Source organism: Myotis lucifugus, unplaced genomic scaffold, assembly GCF_000147115.1.
Source record: "Myotis lucifugus unplaced genomic scaffold, Myoluc2.0 scaffold_707, whole genome shotgun sequence".
NCBI classification, from domain to species: Eukaryota; Metazoa; Chordata; class Mammalia; order Chiroptera; family Vespertilionidae; genus Myotis; species Myotis lucifugus.
This window is the reverse complement of record NW_005871755.1, coordinates 25,146-45,585: the sequence shown is the minus strand read 5'-3', so window position 1 is coordinate 45,585 and position 20,440 is coordinate 25,146. Positions and strand designations below refer to the sequence as shown.

Here is a 20,440-nt window from a genome sequence, read left to right as displayed (position 1 = left end):
GCCTCACGCCTCACTCCTCACGCCTCACTCCTCACGCCCCATTCCGGACGCCTCACTCCTCACGCCTCACGTCTCACACCTCACTCCTCACGCCTCACTCCTCACGCCTCACTCCTCACGCCTCACGCCTCACGCCTCACTCCTCACGCCTCACGCCTCACACCTCACTCCTCACGCCTCACGCCTCACTCCTCACGCCTCACTCCTCACGCCTCACGTCTCACACCTCACTCCTCACGCCTCACTCCTCACGCCTCACGCCTCACTCCTCACGCCTCACTCCTCACACCTCACACCTCACTCCTCACTCCTCACGCCTCACGCCTTACACCTCACTCCTCACTCCTCACACCTCACGCCTCACGCCTCACACCTCACACCTCACACCTCACGCCTCACGCCTTACACCTCACTCCTCACTCCTCACACCTCACTCCTCACGCCTCACGCCTCACACCTCACACCTCACACCTCACTCCTCACGCCTCACGCCTCACACCTCACTCCTCATGCCTCACGCCTCACGCCTCACTCCTCACGCCTCACGCCTCACTCCTCACACCTCACACCTCACTCCTCACGCCTCACGCCTCACGCCTCACTCCTCATGCCTCACTCCTCACGCCTCACGCCTCACTCCTCACGCCTCACTCCTCACACCTCACACCTCACTCCTCACGCCTCACGCCTCACCCCTCCTTGGTGCGGCCAGAATGAGCTTTAAGGGCGACGCTGTCCAGGCTGCCTTCTGTCCCTCTAGAGGGGGTGGGAACCTCTTATCTGCCGAGGACCACCGTGCATTTATAACATCGTTCAAGGGCCATAAAATTATCAACGTACAAATTAGCCTGCTGCTATATTTGATCAAACATTTAATAACTCACCCCTAATGACCTGGGCAGGGCCAGACCCAGTGATTTCTCAGGCCTTAGGCGGCAGCCGTTCTCCACCCCTGTTCTAGAGTAATAGCGAATCACCATCTCTCTCTCTCTCTCTCTCTCTCTCTCTCTCTCTCTATATATATATATATATATATATATATATATATGGCTAAGTGACCATCTGACCGGCCGGTACATATGACGCGCACTGACCACTAGGGGGCGGATGCTCAACACAGAAGCTGCCAAGCTGTGATGACTTGGCAGCAGCGGTTCTCGGGTGACGCACCCTGGAACCAGAGAGGAGGGAGCGTATCCCCACTTCCTTTCACTGTGCACGAATCTATGCACCAGGCCACTAGTTATAATAACATTGACAGTCTGTTCACTAGGCCTGTGACTAGGGCGACCATGTAACTTATTATTCACACGAGACCGTGTGGAGTGTGAAGTGAGCACCACTGAAAATCACCGGGGATGGAGACCGCTGCGGCTGGGCCCGACGCACCTGCTCCCGTCCCCACCGCCACCTGCTGGTTTTCTAGCCTGTGTACCTCCCAAGGCAGCTCACACCCCAGGGCCTCGGTGCTTGGTTTGATCTGAGGATCTGACTGGACTGAGCTTTTAGCTCCTGGCCGCTGCACGTGCTCACTGACCAGGTTAAATCTTCTTATTTGGGGAGGGGGGTGTCCAGGCGGGAAAGGGCAGAGGGAAGGCCCCAGGTGTGACAGGCTTTCCTGGCTTCAGAGGTCAGAAGCCGAGCGGCGGAGTGTCCGTGTGAGTTGAGAGGGTAGGAGGCCTGGAAGGCGGACAGGGAGCAGATGACACAGGCGTGCCCTGGGATTTCATCGCAAAAGCGAGCAGGCATCTAATTCCCTGTGTTTTACTGATGAATAAACAGAATCAGGGTCATGCAGGGAATTAGAGATGGCAAGAACTAGAAGCTGAGTGTCCTGTGGTCATATGTTTTTTAAAAATTATTGAAGCGTACATACAAAAATGGTACAAGTCATATATATGCAGTTTCACTAAATATGTACCCCCATGCAACCACACAGAGTAGGTCTGGCCTGTCTCCATCCGCAGCCCCCTATGCCCTGCCCCACCCCCCCAAGGTCACCCCCACCCTGACCTCTGACACCACAGACAGTGCCGCCTGGTTTTAACTTCCCGGAACCTGGGATGGAGGCCTGTGTGGGAACTCCTTCCTGTCTGGCGTCTTTCTCCCCGGGTGTCTGTGGGGTGCGCCGGCTCCGGGTCGTGTGTGGCTGTAGGTGGCTCACTCCCGTTGCCCTGTGCTATTCCTTTGTGCGAAACACAGAGGTTCCCGGGGTGGCGCCCCCGCCCGTGCGTGAGCTGAGCTGGGTGCCTCATGGCGTCCGTGCAGGCATGAGGTTCGCTGGTTATGGAAGGCGATGTGAGGGCGTGGTCTCGGAGCCCAGGTGCACCCCTGCTGTCACCTTGAGGACAGTGTGCCTCGTTGCCCCCAGGCTGTGGGAGCAGAGGGCCCGCCTGCCCCTGGAGAAATGCGGGTGAACCCACGGGGACTAGCCGGGGCGGCTCCGTCAGACGCGCTCGGATGGCGCCACCAGTGAGCGCGCAGCCATGGGAACTGTGATCACTGAGAGCTTCCAGGGGGCCGAATGGCCATCATCGCTACTTTTAAAACAAGGCCACTTTATTTTATCGTTATTTTTATTTTAATTAAGTTTTGTTGGGGTGACATTGGTCATCATGAGCATACAGGTTTCAGGAGCGAGTTTCTAAGGTACAACATCTGCATATGGCACCGTGTGCCCACCACAGAGTCAGCTCTGCTCCTGTTGCCTCATGTTCGTCCCCTTCTCCCCACCCCCTCCCTCTGGCACCACCCCTCTGCCGCGTGTGTTCATGTGTCAGTTTTATAGCCCACATACGCGTGACATCACATGGTTCTTAGCTTTCTCTGTCTGACTGTCACCGGCATCATGTTCTCACGGTCCATCCATGTTGTTCAAACGGCGCCGCTTCGTCCTTTGTGGCTGAGCCGTATCCCGCGGGGGGTGTGGACCAGCCTCCTCCATCCAGTCCTCCCCCGCGGGCACTTCCTGGTGTCCATGCCTTGGCCGCCGTGTATCATGCTGCCCTGACCATAGGGGTGCATATCTCTGCGAATAAATGAGTCGATTTAAACAAGTGATTCACTAATTGGATGAATGCCGTTTTCACACGCACTTTATTCAGCTATTTTTTTCTTTCTTCTTCTTCTTTAAAATTCTTCAGAGGACGTGGTGCCGTATTTTAAGACGGAGCCGGGGCTGCCGCAGACGCACCTGGAGGGCAACCGCCTGGTCCTCACCTGCCTGGCCGAGGGCAGCTGGCCCCTGGAGTTCAGGTGGCTGCGCAACGACAGCGAGGTCACCGCCTACAGCAGCGAGTACAGGTACCGGGTCGCCTCAGGCTGGGATGCCCTTGCACGTGGGTGTGTGTAGAGCGTTGGCCTTGTCGGCGTGGAGGCGCAGGGATTGACCTGGTGGGCGTGGCTTTCTAACGCCCCCGGAGGAAGAAGTGGCTTTGAACATGCGCTTAGGATGGGTTTGCTGTTCTCATACAGGTTGTGTTGCTCACACGTAGGGAGTCTCTCGTTATATTTGTAAAACGAAGCCTGGGAGTGGAGTTACCAGACCCCAAAGAGAGGAATGCGAACAGCAGCCTTAGGATTAGACCTGCTTTCCCCGGGCAGCAGCCCGGCCCTGGTCGTGCCCTGTCCGAGGAGCACACGTGGGTAAACAGCCTCTTAGACCAGAGCGTCTGCAGCTCTGTGCTCAGGGAAACCTCCTCGGGAGCTCGCGGAGCTGGGGCAGGAGAGATGGAGCCGCGGAGGGTGGGCCTGCAGAGGGCGCCTGCATCCACAGCACATCCCTGTGGGTGCTGGCCGGGGCCCAGGCCTGAGAACTCCGCTGGGGACTGCGTACAGGCCAGAGGCGGGGAGCAGAGGCCGGGAGCAGGGGTCAGGCCACGCCTGGGCTGGGGCCTTACCGGAAGGGGAAGCCGCAGCACCAGCCTGTGGCCCAGCGGGTCTCTAGGTTCATGTCTGTTCAACCTGCATTTCTGTGCGAGGAGGGTCACACTGATGCTGCCCTTCTGGGAAGGACGGAGAGGCAGAGACGGCCTGAAAGTCTGAGAGGCCTCGCGCAGCACCAGCAGCAATTCCAGGCTCTCCTCCCATGAAATGGGAAAGAGAATGGGATTTCCGGGGTTACTTTAATAGAGGGAGGGGCTTCCCCTGGAGGCGTGGCCACCACTCACTGTCCTCAGAGCCCCACTAAGGCCAGCCAGGATCCACACCCTGCCTGCTGTGCCCCTGTCTCCCCCCACCCCCCGATCCACACCCTGCCTGCCCCCCCAGGATCCACACCCTGCCTGGCCCCCCCCCGGGGGGATCCACTCTGTCTGCCCGCAGTGGGGTGTGTATTTAAAAAATCAGTTTGAAGTCTACATGGCTGTACACAGAGTAGATTTCTTAATTGATGGCCAGCATGGACGATGGTAAGATATTACATAAAAGTGGGCTCTCGGGCCCCCCTTGACCAGTCGGCAGCCCACACAGGAGCAGGCGCTGGCAGAGCTGCCTTCGGGAAAGGCACGGCCACTGGGTCCGGGGCGCTCTGGCCCCACCCCATCGGCCACACGTGTCGGTCAGCCCAGTGTCGGCCCGCCCCGCGCAGCCCTGAGCCGAGGCCGCCTCTGTCATCCACGGGCCCGCCCTGTCGGTGTCAGTGGTTGGAGCTTGGTCCTCATGGTCAAGCTGGTTGACGCTGAGCAGACCTGGGTGTGAGTCCCAGCCCCCAGCAGTTGGCCTGGCGGTGACCTTGGGCAGGGCGGCCGCGAGCCCCTCGTCCAGTGTCGCAGAGGGATGGTCACACCTCACTCGTGGCGTTGTGAGCGTGAAGGTGCTAATATGTGAACATGGCCTATTGTCTGGCCCACAGCCGCCTGTTACCAAGGCCTCGGCCACAGTGTGTATTACTGTCCCGTGGCATCTGGGCTTGCTCTGTTAGGAGCGCAAGAAAGAACGCAGTGGCCTTAGAACTGAGGACCCTCGGTGAGCCGTGGGCTTTCCCAGCAGAGGAGAGTGCAGCACTTCCGTTTGCCTGGGTGACTTTGGACAAGCTATCTCACCAGAGTGACCTTACTTCTCTCACCTGTAAAATGGGTATAACAAAGCCCACCTCAGGGGGGTCCTAAAATTCAAATGACACTGCTTTGGTGCCCTAAGGCCTAGGCAGATAGGAAGGATGTTTTAAGAGAATCCAGCTTGTTCATCCTAATAAAAAGGAGTGGTCAGTGGATGGCCTGTCCTGGTGTCTTCACCCTGAGGTCATGGCCAAGGACAGTGGCAGACAGACTGCGTTCTAGACCCTCAGTCTCCACTGGCTTGCGTTCCGGAACCGAGCCGCTGAGATCACGCCCGTGTGTTCTCCTGTCCGGCTTCTGCGTTGTTTCTCTCGTCTCATAGCGAGAGGCACACCGGCCTATCCGAGCCTCCCGCTCAAAGCCATCCTAGGGCGCCAGCCACACACACAGTTCAAAATATTTGGCTTAACCCAAAGAGTGGGCCCTGCAGGCAGCCAGAGAGCCCCTTGCCTTTCAGTCTACACGTATGTCTCATAACTGCAAACCTGACCCTGGAAATGGGGTGTTTGGACCCAGCCCGGAGCCGCCTCAGTTACACTGCGCAGGCTGGGCTCCCCTCACCGGCTCTGCTCCCCAACAGCCCTCAGCCAGGCTGCCGCCCTCAGGAACGTTGGGCGAGCGCCCGGCAAGGACAGCACCTGCACGAGGTGCCGCAGGTGAGGGCGCCACTTCAGCAGCCCGCACACGTGCTGTCAGGCTCGGAGGCCCTCATTTCCATACATTAGCATCGGACTAGCCCACGTTCGCTTGAAATGTAAAGCAAGTGGAGAAAAGGTCTAGGAAGCACACTGTTCTGCGTTTCCCGGCTCGGGTACCGATTTCTGGGAGGAGGGGAGAAGTTCCATCCACCCGCAGGTCCTTGTTCTGCATTGATCTAGAACAGCGGTTCTCAACCTGTGGGTCCCGACTCCTTTGGGGGTTGAACGACCCTTTCACAGGGGTCGCCTAAGACCATCGGAAAACACATATAAATCACATAATGTTTTTGTGCTTCATCACTATGCTTTAATTATGTTCAATTTGTAACAATGAAATTGGGGGTCACCACAACATGAGGAACTGTATGAAAGGGTCGCGGCGTTAGGAAGGTTGAGAACCACTAATCTAGAAGGAGCGCCCCCTACGGGAAGTCTGTGCTCATGTTTCCCCAAACATTTCTGCAGAAGACACTTCTGTTCACTGCCCCCCACAAAGAGCATGTGCTGTGGAGGCCCCCGGCCGCCTGTGTGACGTCAGTGCTTCCCGCGCTGCCTCGGCCTCGGCTCTGTGAGCTCGTTTCTCCCACTCACTCATTCCCAGCAAATGAGCGGCATGCGGCCTGGTCAGGCCTTCCTCCTCTTCTTTAAATTCCTGTCCAATTCTGTTCATTCCAGCAGCAACTAACTTGCCATTTAACGAAATGCGAATTGAAAACAGTCACTGCCGTCTCATTAAGAAACATGTTTCCTTTCTAAGTTTTTAATGTTTAATCGTTATTTTTCAAAGTATGTAATACATTTACTGTGTTTTGATGAACAGTGAACATGGAACCCAGAAGAAATTTTTTTAAAAAGCACTTCAAATCTTTTGGACAAAGGGGATTCTCTCTAAATTGCTATTTATGTGCACATTTTATTTCCGAGAAGTCGAGTGGGCAATCGATGTGTATCCTTAATGCATAAAACTCTGTTACATGAGGATACGTTTCTGTGGGGTGAGTAGGTGTGATGCGCAACTTCAGAGAGAAAAGAGAAACCATGTGGAAGCTGAATTGGTTAGAGTTCATTTTGAAAACTGGATAATGTGGCGATCAAAACCACTCTATTATTTAGATTCCATTGGAGACATTTTAAAACAGTGGTGTAACATTTTTATTTGTAAGCGCCAGAACGCTGCACGGTGCCATCATTTTATACGTGCAGCCATCTAAACTTGTAAAGCAGTTTCGGGGTGAACTTGGACATCCTGGAGGAGGGGACTGTGCCCCGGCGGCCGCGCCTGCTCGTCGGGGCTCTGGAGAGTCCACAGGAGACCGGCGTCCTGCGCTGGAGCCGGGCGAGGGGGACCCGCACCATTAGCACAAGGAGCCTCGTGGCGGCCGCTTCCCCGGAGCTCGCTGGGAGAGATGGGTTTCTGCAGCCGCTGACTTGGGGCCGACGTGATAAATTACATTCTATTCATGAGGCTCCAGGACTGAGATGGGTTATCGAGGATCCATCGTGTTTTGTCATCATTTTTTTCAAGATATAAAACCTGTCTAAAAACCTCAGGCTGGTTTTCCAAATTACTCTTCCACCGCCTGACTCCCGCTCAGCACCTTCGGCTGCCAGGCGCTCACCTCCACGGCGGCTCCGCGTCCCGAATTGAAAACACGGCGCCTTCCGAGGATGATGGCTGTTCCCGCCTGACATGAATGCCGACCCCACCCGTACACTTGGTGTCAGTGATGAAAATGCTAGCCCTATAACAGAGAAAATAATATAAATTCACCTTTGCAGCTTTGACAAAAAAAGCAATTTCTTGGCTGCTTGTATTACGGTTAAACTGCACGGTGAGTTCTGGCGAGTTCCAGCTGCTGTGTTATTCATGGGCCTGCTCATTTCCACATGTAAGCACAGGTGACTACACTGCAACGCGATAGCAGTCTCATGAGAAAACCATTTCTACCTGCCCGCCCCCCCCCCCCCAAAAAAACAACAACATTTATTCTAAATTATTTTCTATTTTGGGCTAAAACATTATTTTGCAATTGTATTCAAAGTGTATATCCCCAAGCCGAGACTTTCTTGGTGCTGGGCACAGTGCTCATTGTTACAGAGGGCGGGGGTGGTAATGGATGCTCTGAGCTGCTGAAGGATCTCACCGCTTCCTCCTGGGCCTGTCTCTGTGCTCAGCCTCTAGGACAGTTAAATGATAGAAAATTCATGGATGTTTATTTTTTTTTATTCCATTAAAAAAAATAGAAATTAAGGGGGAAGTTACTTTTTCCTAAGTCTTATCCAAAGATAAAAAATTTCATAATATCAATAAAAATTATTCAGTGCCTGGAAATCACCTTTATAAGAAACTAGGGGCCCGGTGCATGAATTTGTGCACCTTGAAAGGAACTGTGGGCCGCGAAGCTGCGGTAGGCACAGCTTCGCGCCCCCGCCCCACCTCTCCCACCGTGGCCCCTGGTCCCCTGTCTGCTGGCAGCCCCGCTGCTGCCACTGCCGTTCCCATGCGCTGACGGCACTGGCCCTGCTCGCACCCGCTGACGGCGCAGAGCGATTAGGGCTGACGCCAGCAGTAGGTGCAAATGGGGCTGGTGCCATCAGCAGGTGTGAGCGGCTGCTGCTGCCCCAATCGACCCTCAGGAGCAGGGAGAGGTGGAGAAGCCTTCAGGGGCGATTGGGTCCAGCAGCGGGTGCGAGTGGGGCCAGCACCAGCAGCAGGTGTGGGCGCCGGCAGCAGGTGTGAGCGCCCAGTGGGACCACGGCACACAGGAGCAAAGAATTTTCAGTAACCACCAGAGGCTCGCCCCGATGACAGTGACGGGAGCCCCGCCTTGGTCTAGCGCCCCTGCTCACCTGCTCCACCATCCCACTGCGGCCGATGCCCACCATGTTCCTCATTCTGCTGCCTGCTACTGATGCCTACCATGTTCCACGCGCGCCCCATGGTGGCCAGCGCACGTCATAGCAACTGGTTGTTTGGTTGTTCTGCCGTTCGGTCTATTTGCATATTAGGGTTTTATATATATAGATGAGTAGAACCTACATGAAGAAAAGTAGTGAACGTCGCCCTAGTTGGGAAATCTAAACATTGTAGAAACTGAAATTCCTTTGAAATTGTTGTTGAAGTTTAGCCTAATTTCAAGAAAAGTCCCGATGGGGTTTGCTGAGGGTACCGTGATTCATGAGCGGACACCAGAGCGCATGTCGAAATATAAACAGAAAAGAAGCCCAACGAATCTTCAAATACTAGGTGAACACAGGGAGGAGTATTTCCTCCCAGGAGCCACCATAATTAAATGACATGTTAGTGGGACACAGACAGACAGAAATATTCCAGAAGGGAGTTTGAACTAGACCGTTGTGTCCATAAAAACCCACACCCTCAAGTGAGCATGAGAACCAGCGGCAAAGAAATCAGTTATTTGGAAACAATATTGAACATGGGTCCTCTTTTTATACCAGACACCAAGTACTTTGCAGATTCATTTAAGAGTTACATTAAAAAATTAAACTATAAGAAAACAAAGGTGAAATGATCTCTAAATATACCAACGTGTAAAAGGCACTAGAAAAATCACCAAAACCAGATAACAGCCATATCCAATTTTACGTCTCCTCAGTGGCCAATGAAGAGGCAAATAATAAGCGAGAACCATTCTGCAGCACGTCGGACAGTCTGCTCTCTGTGATCAGCTGGGCTCTCTGGAAACTGCAGAGGCGGGTTGGCACGAGGTGTCTGGGACACTCAGGCCGCGAGAGCGAGGGCAGAGCTGCAATGCGAGGAGGAAGACCCAGTGCCACCCAGACAGAACCAGGACACGCTCCGTATCAAGGTCCTTACAGAGCTCCACTGATCCCCCTGGGATGGAGGGAGCCGAACACGGTCACCTCTGAGCTCCTTCCTCAGCAGATGGCCCACGGCCCCAGCCTCACTCCGGTCCCTCAGGCCTGAGGGCCCGTGTGGACATCCTGGCGCAGAGAACCCCGGGACAGGCAGCACGCGGCACGAGGCCTGGCTGATGTGGGGTGCTGCCACCGCACCTGAACGCAGGCCGCCCAGGCTGCGGGGACCTGGTGGCCAAGCCGTGGCTCAGATGAAAGGTGGAGCCACAAGGGCTTTTGGAATGGCCACAGGAGGGTCAGAGGGAGCCTGTTCTTCGAGCCTCAGTGCCCCTTGCACCTGCTGCTGAGTGCCAGCCACCAGAGTCCCCCCGAGAGGATGGTCTGCAGTTTCTACCAGGACTTCCTGCAGCTGGGGGAGGAGCAAGCTGCACTTCTTCTCTGAGCGAGGGCCCTGCTGCTGGGGACACGGGCACTGGATGCCACTGCGGGGGACGCTGCCCTGATGGGCATGGACACGCGCACTGCTCGCCCGGCCCAGGTCTCAGAGCCCACAGTGCCAGTGGCCGGCACTGGGTCGGCCTCCCCCAAGCCTCCGAGCGGAGCACTCTCCAAATACGGGAGAGTGAGCAGATGCTCGGAGACCAAAAGTGTCCGCTGCCCCCCCCTCCCCCCGGGAGGCTGGTCGGAGCACTGTCCCGGGCTGCAGTGCACCCGCTGCCGCGTCCTGGAGACACGGGCTGTGCCTGTGACCCGTTCTGAGCGGCAGTTCAGGACCTTGTTCTACTTAGCGGAAGTGGAGGATTCCCTTCAACCCTTGGTTTTGCTGTGATTTTGTTGGATTTTTTTTAACTTGCTCTTCCTGATGGTGAACTGGCCTGGACACTGTTCTGTTAGCCTAGTCCGGTGTCGGCAAACTCATTAGTCAACAGAGCCAAATATCAACAGTACAACGATTGAAATTTCTTTTGAGAGCCAAATTTTTTAAACTTCAACTATATAGGTAGGTACATTGTTATTAACTTAATTAGGGTACTCCTAAGCTGGCCTTTACTAAAAACGTCCTCAATCTGATTGAGGTACATTCGCTGAGGTCGACCCCTTCCAACTCTCCCATCCACACTCGTCTTGTATACTTGTTTTGTCTATCTCTTTTCCAAAAAACCGACTTCTGCACATGGGCCACGAAGTTTCAATCGCATGCGTGCCCGCACGTGGTATTTTATGGAAGAGCCACACTGAAGGGGCCAGAGAGCCACATGTGGCTTGCGAGCCGCGGTTTGCCGACCACTGGCCTAGTAGGATATATATATATATTGATTGGCCGCCTCCTGCACGCCCTACTGGGGATTGAGACCGCAACCCGGCCTGTGCCCTGACCGGGAATGGAACTGCGACCTCCTGGTTCATAGGTCGAGGCTCAACCGCTGACCCACGCCGGCTGGGCAGCCTAGTGGAATTTCACTGTGGTGTGACATTCCCTGCTGAGTTTACTTGAAACCGGAGCAGCATTTTCTGTCTTTTCGTGGCATCTGGTGCTAAGATGTCATCGTAGTTGCTTGTAAAGAGCCAGGAAACTTTCTCGGCTTGAAAATGTGTGCTGATAAACAGAGGCCCGCGAGGAGTGTTCCCATCTGTTGGGCGAACATAATGTGTAGGAAATTCCTGTAAGAGGTGGGAGGACTTTGCAACTTTTTTGTATATTTTTTCCCCTGGTGAGGCATTCAACTAAAGCTCCGGTACAGACAGCATATGTCTGACACTCTGCCTTGTCTCTTTCTCTCCGTGGTTTGAAAGCAGTGCTGAGTTGTTCACTGTGCGTGTGAGCGCTACAGAAAAGCATCAGAAAGGTATCGGCTAGTTTCAGATTCTTCCAAAAAGGGAAATGGCACGAATACCAATGATATTAAATATGGTTCCGCTGCAGTGACGAAGCTGTTCTTATAGTTTTTTCAAAAACATGCTCTAATGACCATGTTATTTCTTTTCCAAAAACTTTCGTTGACTTTATTTTAATGCAGTCTCAAAACTCCTCCTTCTTAGAATCACGGTACATAATAAAACCCCTCATCCTTCCCGTTTTATTTGTAATTTAAATACATGGCACTGACTCCTTGTGCTCTCTTCAGTATTATTCTGATTTACTAGTCGATGCACTAATTAATTTTTTATTTGAGGTAAACCATTCCTCAGAAAAGAATGAAATTTTGAATATTAAAACTCAGCAATATTTTCCTCATAAAAGATTTTATTAATCTCGCCATAGGATCTCAAGATGGTTATCTGAGGGAAAACATACTTTGATTAATATTTGCTTAATACTGAATTAGCTGTATGGTCCAAATGTGTGGGGTTTTTTGCTTAAAAATTATGCCTATCAGATCCTTTTTGGGGTTGACTAATTGGACACGCTTGAGTAAAAAGATGAGCAATTAGGTGAATGTCAGTGATTTCCAGGTGTACTTAGGAACTGAGCACATACAATCCCACATTCGGTGCCTCCTACCTGCGTTAGTACTCTGCGGTGTAAGAGGTGGCCTTCTTTTTAAAAATATATTTGTATTGATTTGAGAGGAGGGAGAGGGAGAGAGAGATAGAAACATCAATGATGAGAGGGAATCATTGATTGGCTGCCTCCTGCACGCCCCACATTGGGGATGGAGCCTGCAACCCGGACATGTGCCCTGACCGGGAATCAAACTGTGACCTCCTGGTTCATAGGTCGACGCTCAACCCCTGAGCCACGCTGGCTGGGCAGGAGGCGCTATTCTTAAACGAGATGCCCACGACCAGAACATCTTTTCCACAAGGAGTGCAGCCCCACCTCTTCGCTCTTTTGGAAAATAGGCAGCATTCACTGGGCTTCAGCCCTCTTCTTCCTCGTAGTAGACAGCTGCCCACGTGTGGAAGGTGCCTGCCTCAGACCTTAAACCCTGTTCTCGATTTGTTTGCGAGCGCGGCCAGAGGCCCGCTAGAGCACTCGCACAGCGTGAGCGGTGTGGCCTCGGAGCTGTAAGCTCACTAAGTGGTTCTGGGCTATTTATCCCACTTGCTTGCGGGTTTCAAAACATCCTACGTTATAAAGCCAACGGTAAGCCTGAAGCAGGCTTTTATGGAAACGGTGTCTTCTCTGCACTTTTTCCTGTAAAACTTTACTGACGCTCTTTGAAAGGCGCTGATTTGAAGGATGATTGCTTATAGTCACAGGAATGGAAATACAAATGCATTGCCCTTTCAGTCCTCCCGAGAGGTTTTAAAATGAATGTTGGGCCCCGGAGGAGAAGAGAGAAAGGAAAGCGTGTGACTCGTGTTGGGCGGTGCGCCTAGCATGGCGCGGGAGCGACGCTGGCCGGGATGCCACGGCGCCGTCGGCCTTGCCACAGCCTCGTTCGCTCTGTGCCTGGCGTCCCTCCAGCCCCGGGAGCAGCGGCTCCTGCGTGCACAGGTGCCCGGCACTGAGGCGGCACCCCGGGTGCAGCCATGAACAGGGCAGATCTGAAACCCGTTTCCCGGGACACTGACAGCCGGTGGGGGACGGGGATGGATTGAGTCATCCCTCCAACAGATCGCAGCGGCAGCGGGCGTGCTGGGCAGGGAGGGTTGCCCGGACATTACTTATTAGAGACGGTCTTAGTGGAGCGCCGGGTGCGATGGCGGCCGCTGTGGGAGGCGCACTAACGCTGTGTCCGTGTTCGGCAGGTACGTGATCCCGGCGCTGCGGCAGCTGGACGCCGGCTTCTACCGCTGCGCCGTGCGGAACCGGCTGGGCGCGCTCCTGCAGAGAAGATCGGAGGTCCACGTCGCCTGTACGTGTCCACTGAGCTCTCCACGGCCAGTGACAGGGTGGGGTGCCCGTCAGTCACCTTCGGCCGCCTCGGGGCTGGCTTCTGTCTGGGGTCCCACATGGAATAGAGTCCCTGCTGAAACCGGTGGAGAGAGAAGGGAATTGCGGGGGTGGCTGGTCCGATGGCGGTGGGGCTGATGAGGGGAAGGGCACCTTTCAGTTCAGCTGATCGAGGGCCCAGTAAGCGCTGTGGAGCAGGGGTCCTCAAACTTTTTAAACAGGGGGCCAGTTCACTGTCCCTCAGACCGTTGGAGGGCCGGACTATAGTTTAAAAAAAACTATGAACAAATTCCTATGCACACTGCACATATCTTATTTTGAAGTAAAAAAACAAAACGGGAACAAATACAGTATTTGTATTTGCATGTGGCCCGCGGGCCGTAGTTTGAGGACCCCTGCTGTGGAGGGTGGAAATAAAATAAGCAGAACAAGCTGCCTCTGCTTTATGAATTAGTGAGCTGCTCTGAGCTTTCGTTACATTCACATTCAGTGTTTTTAAAATAAAAAATTAAACCCAATTCGGTAACTTTTCATCAAGTTAGAATCCGTTCCTTGCAATGATGTGTTCAGAGATCCTTGAGCTGCACGACCAGAGTCCGTGGCTCGTCACGTCCCAGGCGGGTTCATGTAACAGTGAGTTCGTTAATCCTGTTGGGCTAGTTCAGTGGTCGGCAAACTGCGGCTCGGAAAACATGTGGCTCGAGAGCCGCAGTGTGCTGACCACGGGGCTAGTTAATCCTGTTGGGCAGGCCCATTTTGAATAAGGAAACTTTTGAAAGTAGGGAGCTTGAATTCCGGGGGAGCCGGGATTCAACCAGGTGAGGGGAGCTGGCCCATGTAAAGCATTTAGTACTTTTCTAGTCCATAACCTGTGACAGGTCCCATCCATCTACAATGGCCTGTCTCCTTCATTCTAGTGCGAATTTGCTACCAGAATGTCTCTTCCTTTCAAAGAAAGCAAAGGGCGTCATGAAATGTTAAATTCCACACTCGTGCGTCCTGACAGAGGCCCAGAGGCCAGAGAGCCCTACGCGCTCCTGGCGGGGCCGTGCTGAGCAGCGATGGCTGCCTTCTCTCCTTCGTTATCTGCCCACAGTCAGGCCCGCAGTGGTCAGCGTTCCGCACGAACTAAAGCGATTCCCAGTTGCTCTCCTGTGCCCTGGCTGCTGGGGCCTGAGTGCAGATCTCACCCACGTTCACTTACATCTTCCATGACTAGGAAGGCAGCGATGTTTCTGAATTGTGGGGAAGTCACTCGGCCCAGTCTGCCTGCAGGGCTGTTTAAAGCTTTTCCAATGGAAACATTGAAAACGTTATCAATAAAGTCACACCCCAGACATTCGAATAAGTTAACGGCTTGGAATTTATGATCATCTAGTAAATGCTATTTTGTAAAATTAAATTTTGGACTTTTTCTTGCTTAATGATTTATCTCCTTTATCTCCTATGTTTTCTCTCACCTCTGTTTTCTCCTGCTCTTTGATAACAAATTTTACTTTAAAATAACCACAACTGCTTTCCCAATCTATTAAATCTATTTCCTAGACTATTAAATGCTGCTTGTAATATAGGAAATAGTTTCTCTTGGATAAAAAAGCCATTGATAATAGAGATATTCTGTTCCAAATTCCTATATATTCAGACAAATGTATGCATATACACATATGTGTGTGCCTAATCATTCAAAAAATTTCAGACGTTACTAATGTAAACATTGGCCACTTATACCCACATGCTAATGGCTGGTTTTCCCGTGACCTCATTTTCTAAATTGGTACCAAGTAGCACAAAGACTGGAACAACACCCACCTGCCCCAAAACAAGTCCGCGCCTCTGAAATGAGCCCAGGCTTGCAAATGGCTCACCCCCGGAGAGCTGTGAGGGAGCAGTCACCCCAGGAACGAAGGGAGAGACTGAGAGGGGCGCCGGTGGGCGGGGCGTGGGGAAACCAGCGCGAGGGGTTCGGGAGCGGGAGACGTCTGAGAGCTCTATGTTAGAGCGGCCTCCGGCTCGTGTGGCTCTAGGCCGCTTCCAGCAGCTCGTCTAGGGGGAAAGTATTAGCACCCGTCTTGTCGCAGCAGCATAGTGGCGGGCGAGGCTGCTGATGGTGCTCCGTGGGCACCTGGCCGTGGGCACCTGGCCCGCCAGCTGGCACCGTCAGCACATGCTCAGTCTCTCCTCCCGGCTCCTCCTCGCCATGTCGGGGATGCTGTGAAATGCAGTTCCTTCCACCTGGGCCCCTCCCCCTCAGAGAGAGCTTTCTAGAACCTAAGAGGCCTGATTGTCTCTGCAGATATGGGCAGTTTCCTGGCTGGAGAGCAGAGGAAGACGGTGCCCGAGGGACAGGCGGCCATCCTGGACCTGCCGCCCCTCCGCAGCTACCCCAGGCCCCAGGTGACCTGGTTCCGAGAAGGACACAAGATCATCCCCAGCGACAGAATGTGAGTCCTCCCCAACGTCCCCTCCAATGTACAGCCACTGCCCGCGGGCACCGTTCACACGTTGCGTTTACCACCGATCGCTGAAAAGGGTATCCCAGCCGCAGCCCTGCCCGGTCCTGAGTGGGCAGCGGCCTTCGCCTGGCGTGGGGGTGTGCGAGCGAGTAAGAAAATGGGTACCGCCCGGCCGGCGGGGCTCAGGGGCTGAGCGTCGACCTATGAACCAGGAGGTCACGGTTGGATTCCTGGTCAGGGCACCTGCCTGGGTTGGGGGTTCGATCCCCAGTGTGGGGTGTGCAGGAGGCAGCCGATCCATGATTCTCTCTCATCATTGACGTTTCTCTCCCTCTCCCTTCCTCTCTGAAATCAATTATATGTTTTTAAAAAATGAAAACAGGTACCATGATTCTTCCGTTTGCCGCACGCCCTTCCCCGCCCCTGACGGCCACGTCTCCCTTTGCGAGCGACTCTTGGCGACCTCAGGGCAGCCTGAGTGAGCCCAGCTCCCAGCACCAGGGAGGAGGCCTGGTCGCTTACAGACTTCTTCGTGAGCCGTGGGTGATGCTGCTTCCGCTGACGATGAGGCAGTAATTACTGCGCATTTCTCTCTATCCCTTCATCCTGCCGTGGCAGCTTTATTTCCTCCGTCTAATTAGAGGTCCGCTCACCTATTGCAGAAGAGCTGCTTTGTGATTAGTTAAGCATTATTTCAAGGTGTTCCGGCCTGCCCCACATTCTGCGTTTAGCTTTAAGTGATTACAAAGAGCGTGGGCATATGTTTCCTACCTGGGCATTCTGCGGTGCGATATACCAGATGGGAAGGGCTCAGAGATGACCATCCGGGATAATCATGAAATGCTGTAAACTCGTCTATACAAAAGCTATATTTTAAAATTCTAGTAAAAAGATCAGTTACCTTAGAAATGGGATGACTGCTCTCCTTCATTTTATTTTATTAAAAGTTGCTTGGGTACCGCCCACCTCTATCTCGATTCCAGTGATCACAGATGCCTCTCCAGTTGGCGTGAAACAAAGACGTGTGAAGAAGGCAGCCAGGGAGATTCCTGTGCAATATTCTGGGGGGTCCTCGTGTCGAGCGCAGCATGGCCGGGCTGAGTTGGGATGAGCCCCGGGAAGAGCTGGTGCGGGGGGAGGGGGAGGGAAAGCGGGGGTCGACACGGGCTCCTCTCAAACACCGAAGCTTCCGCGGAAGGGCAGGGGCACAGTTCGTGGTGGAAGGAGAATTCTAACTCGGCAGCAAGTGAGTCTGGTCACTTGTTTGCTCACCTGTGGTCCCCGTAGATTCATGAGAGCATGTGTCCCAGGAGGACACAGGACATGGAGTGAAACAGCAACTCCTAATTTCATCAGCTCGTGTCTTCCACTTGCAAATTCTTGCTAAAGACGGGTTTCTTCCTGGGGAGCTAATCACCCCCCGACGCTGCTGCGGCATAGCCAGCGCCCCCTCCGTCCACGGCCTGCCCGGCCGGAGCGGTGACTGCTCTCCAGCCCGGAGGACACGCCGGCGCCCTTTTAGCGAGAGAGGCCACGAGGCTGGTGATGGGTGTTCACACGTTTGCAAGCCCTTCGGCGTCGGGTCTCCGTGCATCCTCACCTCGTGGTTTTGAAGCGCTGGCCGTGCAGGTGTCACAGCAGCCCGAGCCTGGTCGCCCCCCGCGTGCATGGGGTGTATCAGTGGGAGCAGCAAGTTGAAGCCCTGGGTAGATGCACAAGGAGGCGGGGGGAGGGGGGTTGGCAGCGCCGGGATGGGGGTGAGGTGGGGGGTTGGAGACAAGGCTGTCGAGGCTGTCGAGGTGGCTGGACCGGGGGTTCAGATCCAGGCCTCTTGGCCATGCGAGGACCGGCCGTCACCGAGGAGCTGAGCAGAACAGCAGCGCAGCCTCACTTACGGGTCTTTGGTTAAGAATTACGTTATGAACAGACTGTGGGAGACACGATCAGGAGCCGGGAGGCCTGGGGGCTTACTGCCGCCATCGGGACGGGTGGGGGGCGTGGTGAGAAGTGTCGGATGCAGGTCTGTTTGAGTGGCATCAGGAGGCTGTCTGTTGGGGGGGACTGAGAGCGGCAGGAAGCATGGAGAGCTCTAGGAGTTCCGCCTGAGCTGTGACAGGATGGAGCAACCACCGGGAGGCGCTCTTGGTGGAGCAGGTTTTGCATGTGTGTGCAACGTGTGTGCATGTGTGTGTCGGGGGGGTGGCGGTGGTGTCTGGAGTTTGTTCGGACACGTGGGTGTGAGGCAGGGCAATGGGCAGGAGGGTCCCAGGACTAGGTCGTGCTCCTCGGACTCGGGGAGCTGGGTGTCGGGGTGGTCGTGGCCGTTAGAGCCTGTAACGCTGAGTGTGAGCTGACCAGCCAGCGAGAGGAGCCCGTGGCTGCAGGTCACAGAGGTGACAGTGAAAGACCATGTCCCGGAGAATTGAGAGGACACGGATCTGAACCAGTGGGGAGGCCTGGCTCGGAACGGGGCTGCTCCCGGGCCCCGGAGCAGGGGCAGGGCACATTCGATGGCCGCCCTCCCGCGCCGGCCCCGCCCCGATTCCTGGAGCTTGGGAATGTGGTCCTGGTGGCATGTGCAGGCCCATCTCCTCTGTCGCTCCAGCCTCCTCGGGGTGTTCCCACTGAACCCCTCTTTCTGTGCTCCGTCTGGCCGGGCTCTGCAGCGCAGAGGAGCGGTGCTGGGTGGTGAAGGGACGAGGGAGGGGATGACGGTGAGCGCAGTCCTGTGGTACCTGCGCCTCCTCCCCGGAAGGCAGGAGCCTGCCCAGCCCCAGGGAGCCGCGTCCCTGAGGGAGTCTGACTTGGGAAGCGAACGACCAAGAAAGAGTCGAGAACGAGCGATACTCGGAATTTTGAAGAGGAAATTACAGGTTTCGCTTATGTGAGATGATGAAGAAAATGCATGTTTACTTTCTGGTGTACGGGATCCAAACAGCGAGGCTGCTGTCTGCATTTCCGAGATGAGGAGAGCCGTGTCCTGAGAAATGGAGCCTCATTTGATGCTAAAACTGTTCTGTGTTCTCCCGGGAAGATGTATGGGCGCTGTTCCCCTTTGTTTCTCACAATAGGAAATGGGGAGTGGATGGCACGCGGGCCGCCTCCCCCGGGAGGGAGTGGACAGCGCAGTCAGCAGGTCGGACGCACAGGCTGTTCCGTGAGCGCCTGCCGCCGCCGATGGCCGCTCCTGGCTGATGGCATCCGCGGCCGCCCGGCGGGAGGGGGACACGGCGCCGGGTTCCCCTGCCGGTGCCGCGGCCGCCGAGCCCACGTTCTCACCTCCCGCCGGCGTGGGAGCCGCTCGCCGGGAAGGGTCCGGACTGTGAGTCGGGCAGCGAGCAGCGTCGCGGGATGAGGAAGCCGCCCGACTCACACTGTGGACGCTACGGACGGGACTCACGGCCTCAGCGCCCTCTCCCTGCAGCTGCTCAGGGTCCGTGTCAATTAGCACTTGGGTTGGGAGTCACGACGTAACGCTTGAACGAAGACCCGGTTATAATGACATTTTTATAGTTAACGGGGCTTTCAAAATAATGAGCTTTTAAACTGTTACATTGTTTTATAGGCATTTGTGACTGGTTATGGTGGGCTCTGTACGTGTGGGTGGAGCCATGTTTGCTGTAAGCAGATGTGGGTTCTAGACCTTTCCTCCGCCAGGTCTGCCCTGGGCAGTCTTACCCTCCGGGGCGTGGGGCACGGCCTCCACCCAGTGATCCTGTGGGCGGGAGCTCCCGGCCAGTTCTGCGCCCCGCCCTCGTTCTTACTGTGCACCCCCTCACTCTTACCCGTGCGCCCCCTCCCTCTTACCCGTGCACCCCCTCCCTCTTACCCGTGCGCCCCCCTCCCTCTTACCCCTGCACCCCCCTCCCTCTCACCCGTGCGTTCAGGAGATGCCTCCTGGCACTGGCTTTGTGCCGGGCCCTGTCCTGGCTGCTGGGACAGAAAAGAGGCTCTGGGGTGCTGCCATGTGAGTCCTGGTCCAGCCCGGAAACAGCTTAAGGACCAGGATGCTTTCAGGGGAGGATGGGCGTTATGAGGGAGCGGGTGGGGGCGGATGAGAGAGAGCTGAGGGGGGGGGTCCCCTGCACCGAGTGGTCCCGGGCAGCCTTGCTCGCAGGTGACATTTTAAAAATCACTCGCTGAGGATTTGCACACACATGCACAGGTTTCAGCTCGGGGTGGGGGCTGAGCAAGTGGCTGTGACCACCACCCGCAGGGCCCCTCACGCAGTGGCTGCCTCCTCCCTGTCCGCCCGCCCCTCATCTGGTTCCATCACCAGAGGGAACTTGTCTGCCGGGAATTTCTGGTAAGTGGGGTCATGGGACATGGAATCTTTTGTGTTGGCTTCTTTTATTCCGCATCATTCCTGTGGTCGTCTCAGGGTGGTATTTAATAACAGTAATTATTAATAACGTTGAGTGCCCGGCTCCGTGGTAAGTGTTTTCTGGGTAATGACTCATTTGATCCTCGCAGCAGCCTAATGAGTGCGGTTGTCCTTGCTTTTCTGATGGGAACTAAGGCAGCGCGGCCCACGGCGGGTCCCCGCTGAGC

At 55.0% G+C, this 20,440-nt stretch overlaps 1 protein-coding gene across 1 annotated transcript in view; it reads left to right on the top strand.

The window, feature by feature from the left end:
- LOC106694894 (protein sidekick-1-like) overlaps positions 1-20,440 on the top strand; it is a 67,800-nt gene that overhangs the window by 35,075 nt on the left and 12,285 nt on the right. Inside the window, exons 4-6 of the mRNA XM_023746615.1 lie at positions 3,144-3,303; positions 13,292-13,398; positions 15,730-15,877. Of these exons, the coding sequence (XP_023602383.1) occupies positions 3,144-3,303; positions 13,292-13,398; positions 15,730-15,877 (415 nt within the window). The remainder of the gene's footprint in view (positions 1-3,143; positions 3,304-13,291; positions 13,399-15,729; positions 15,878-20,440) is intronic.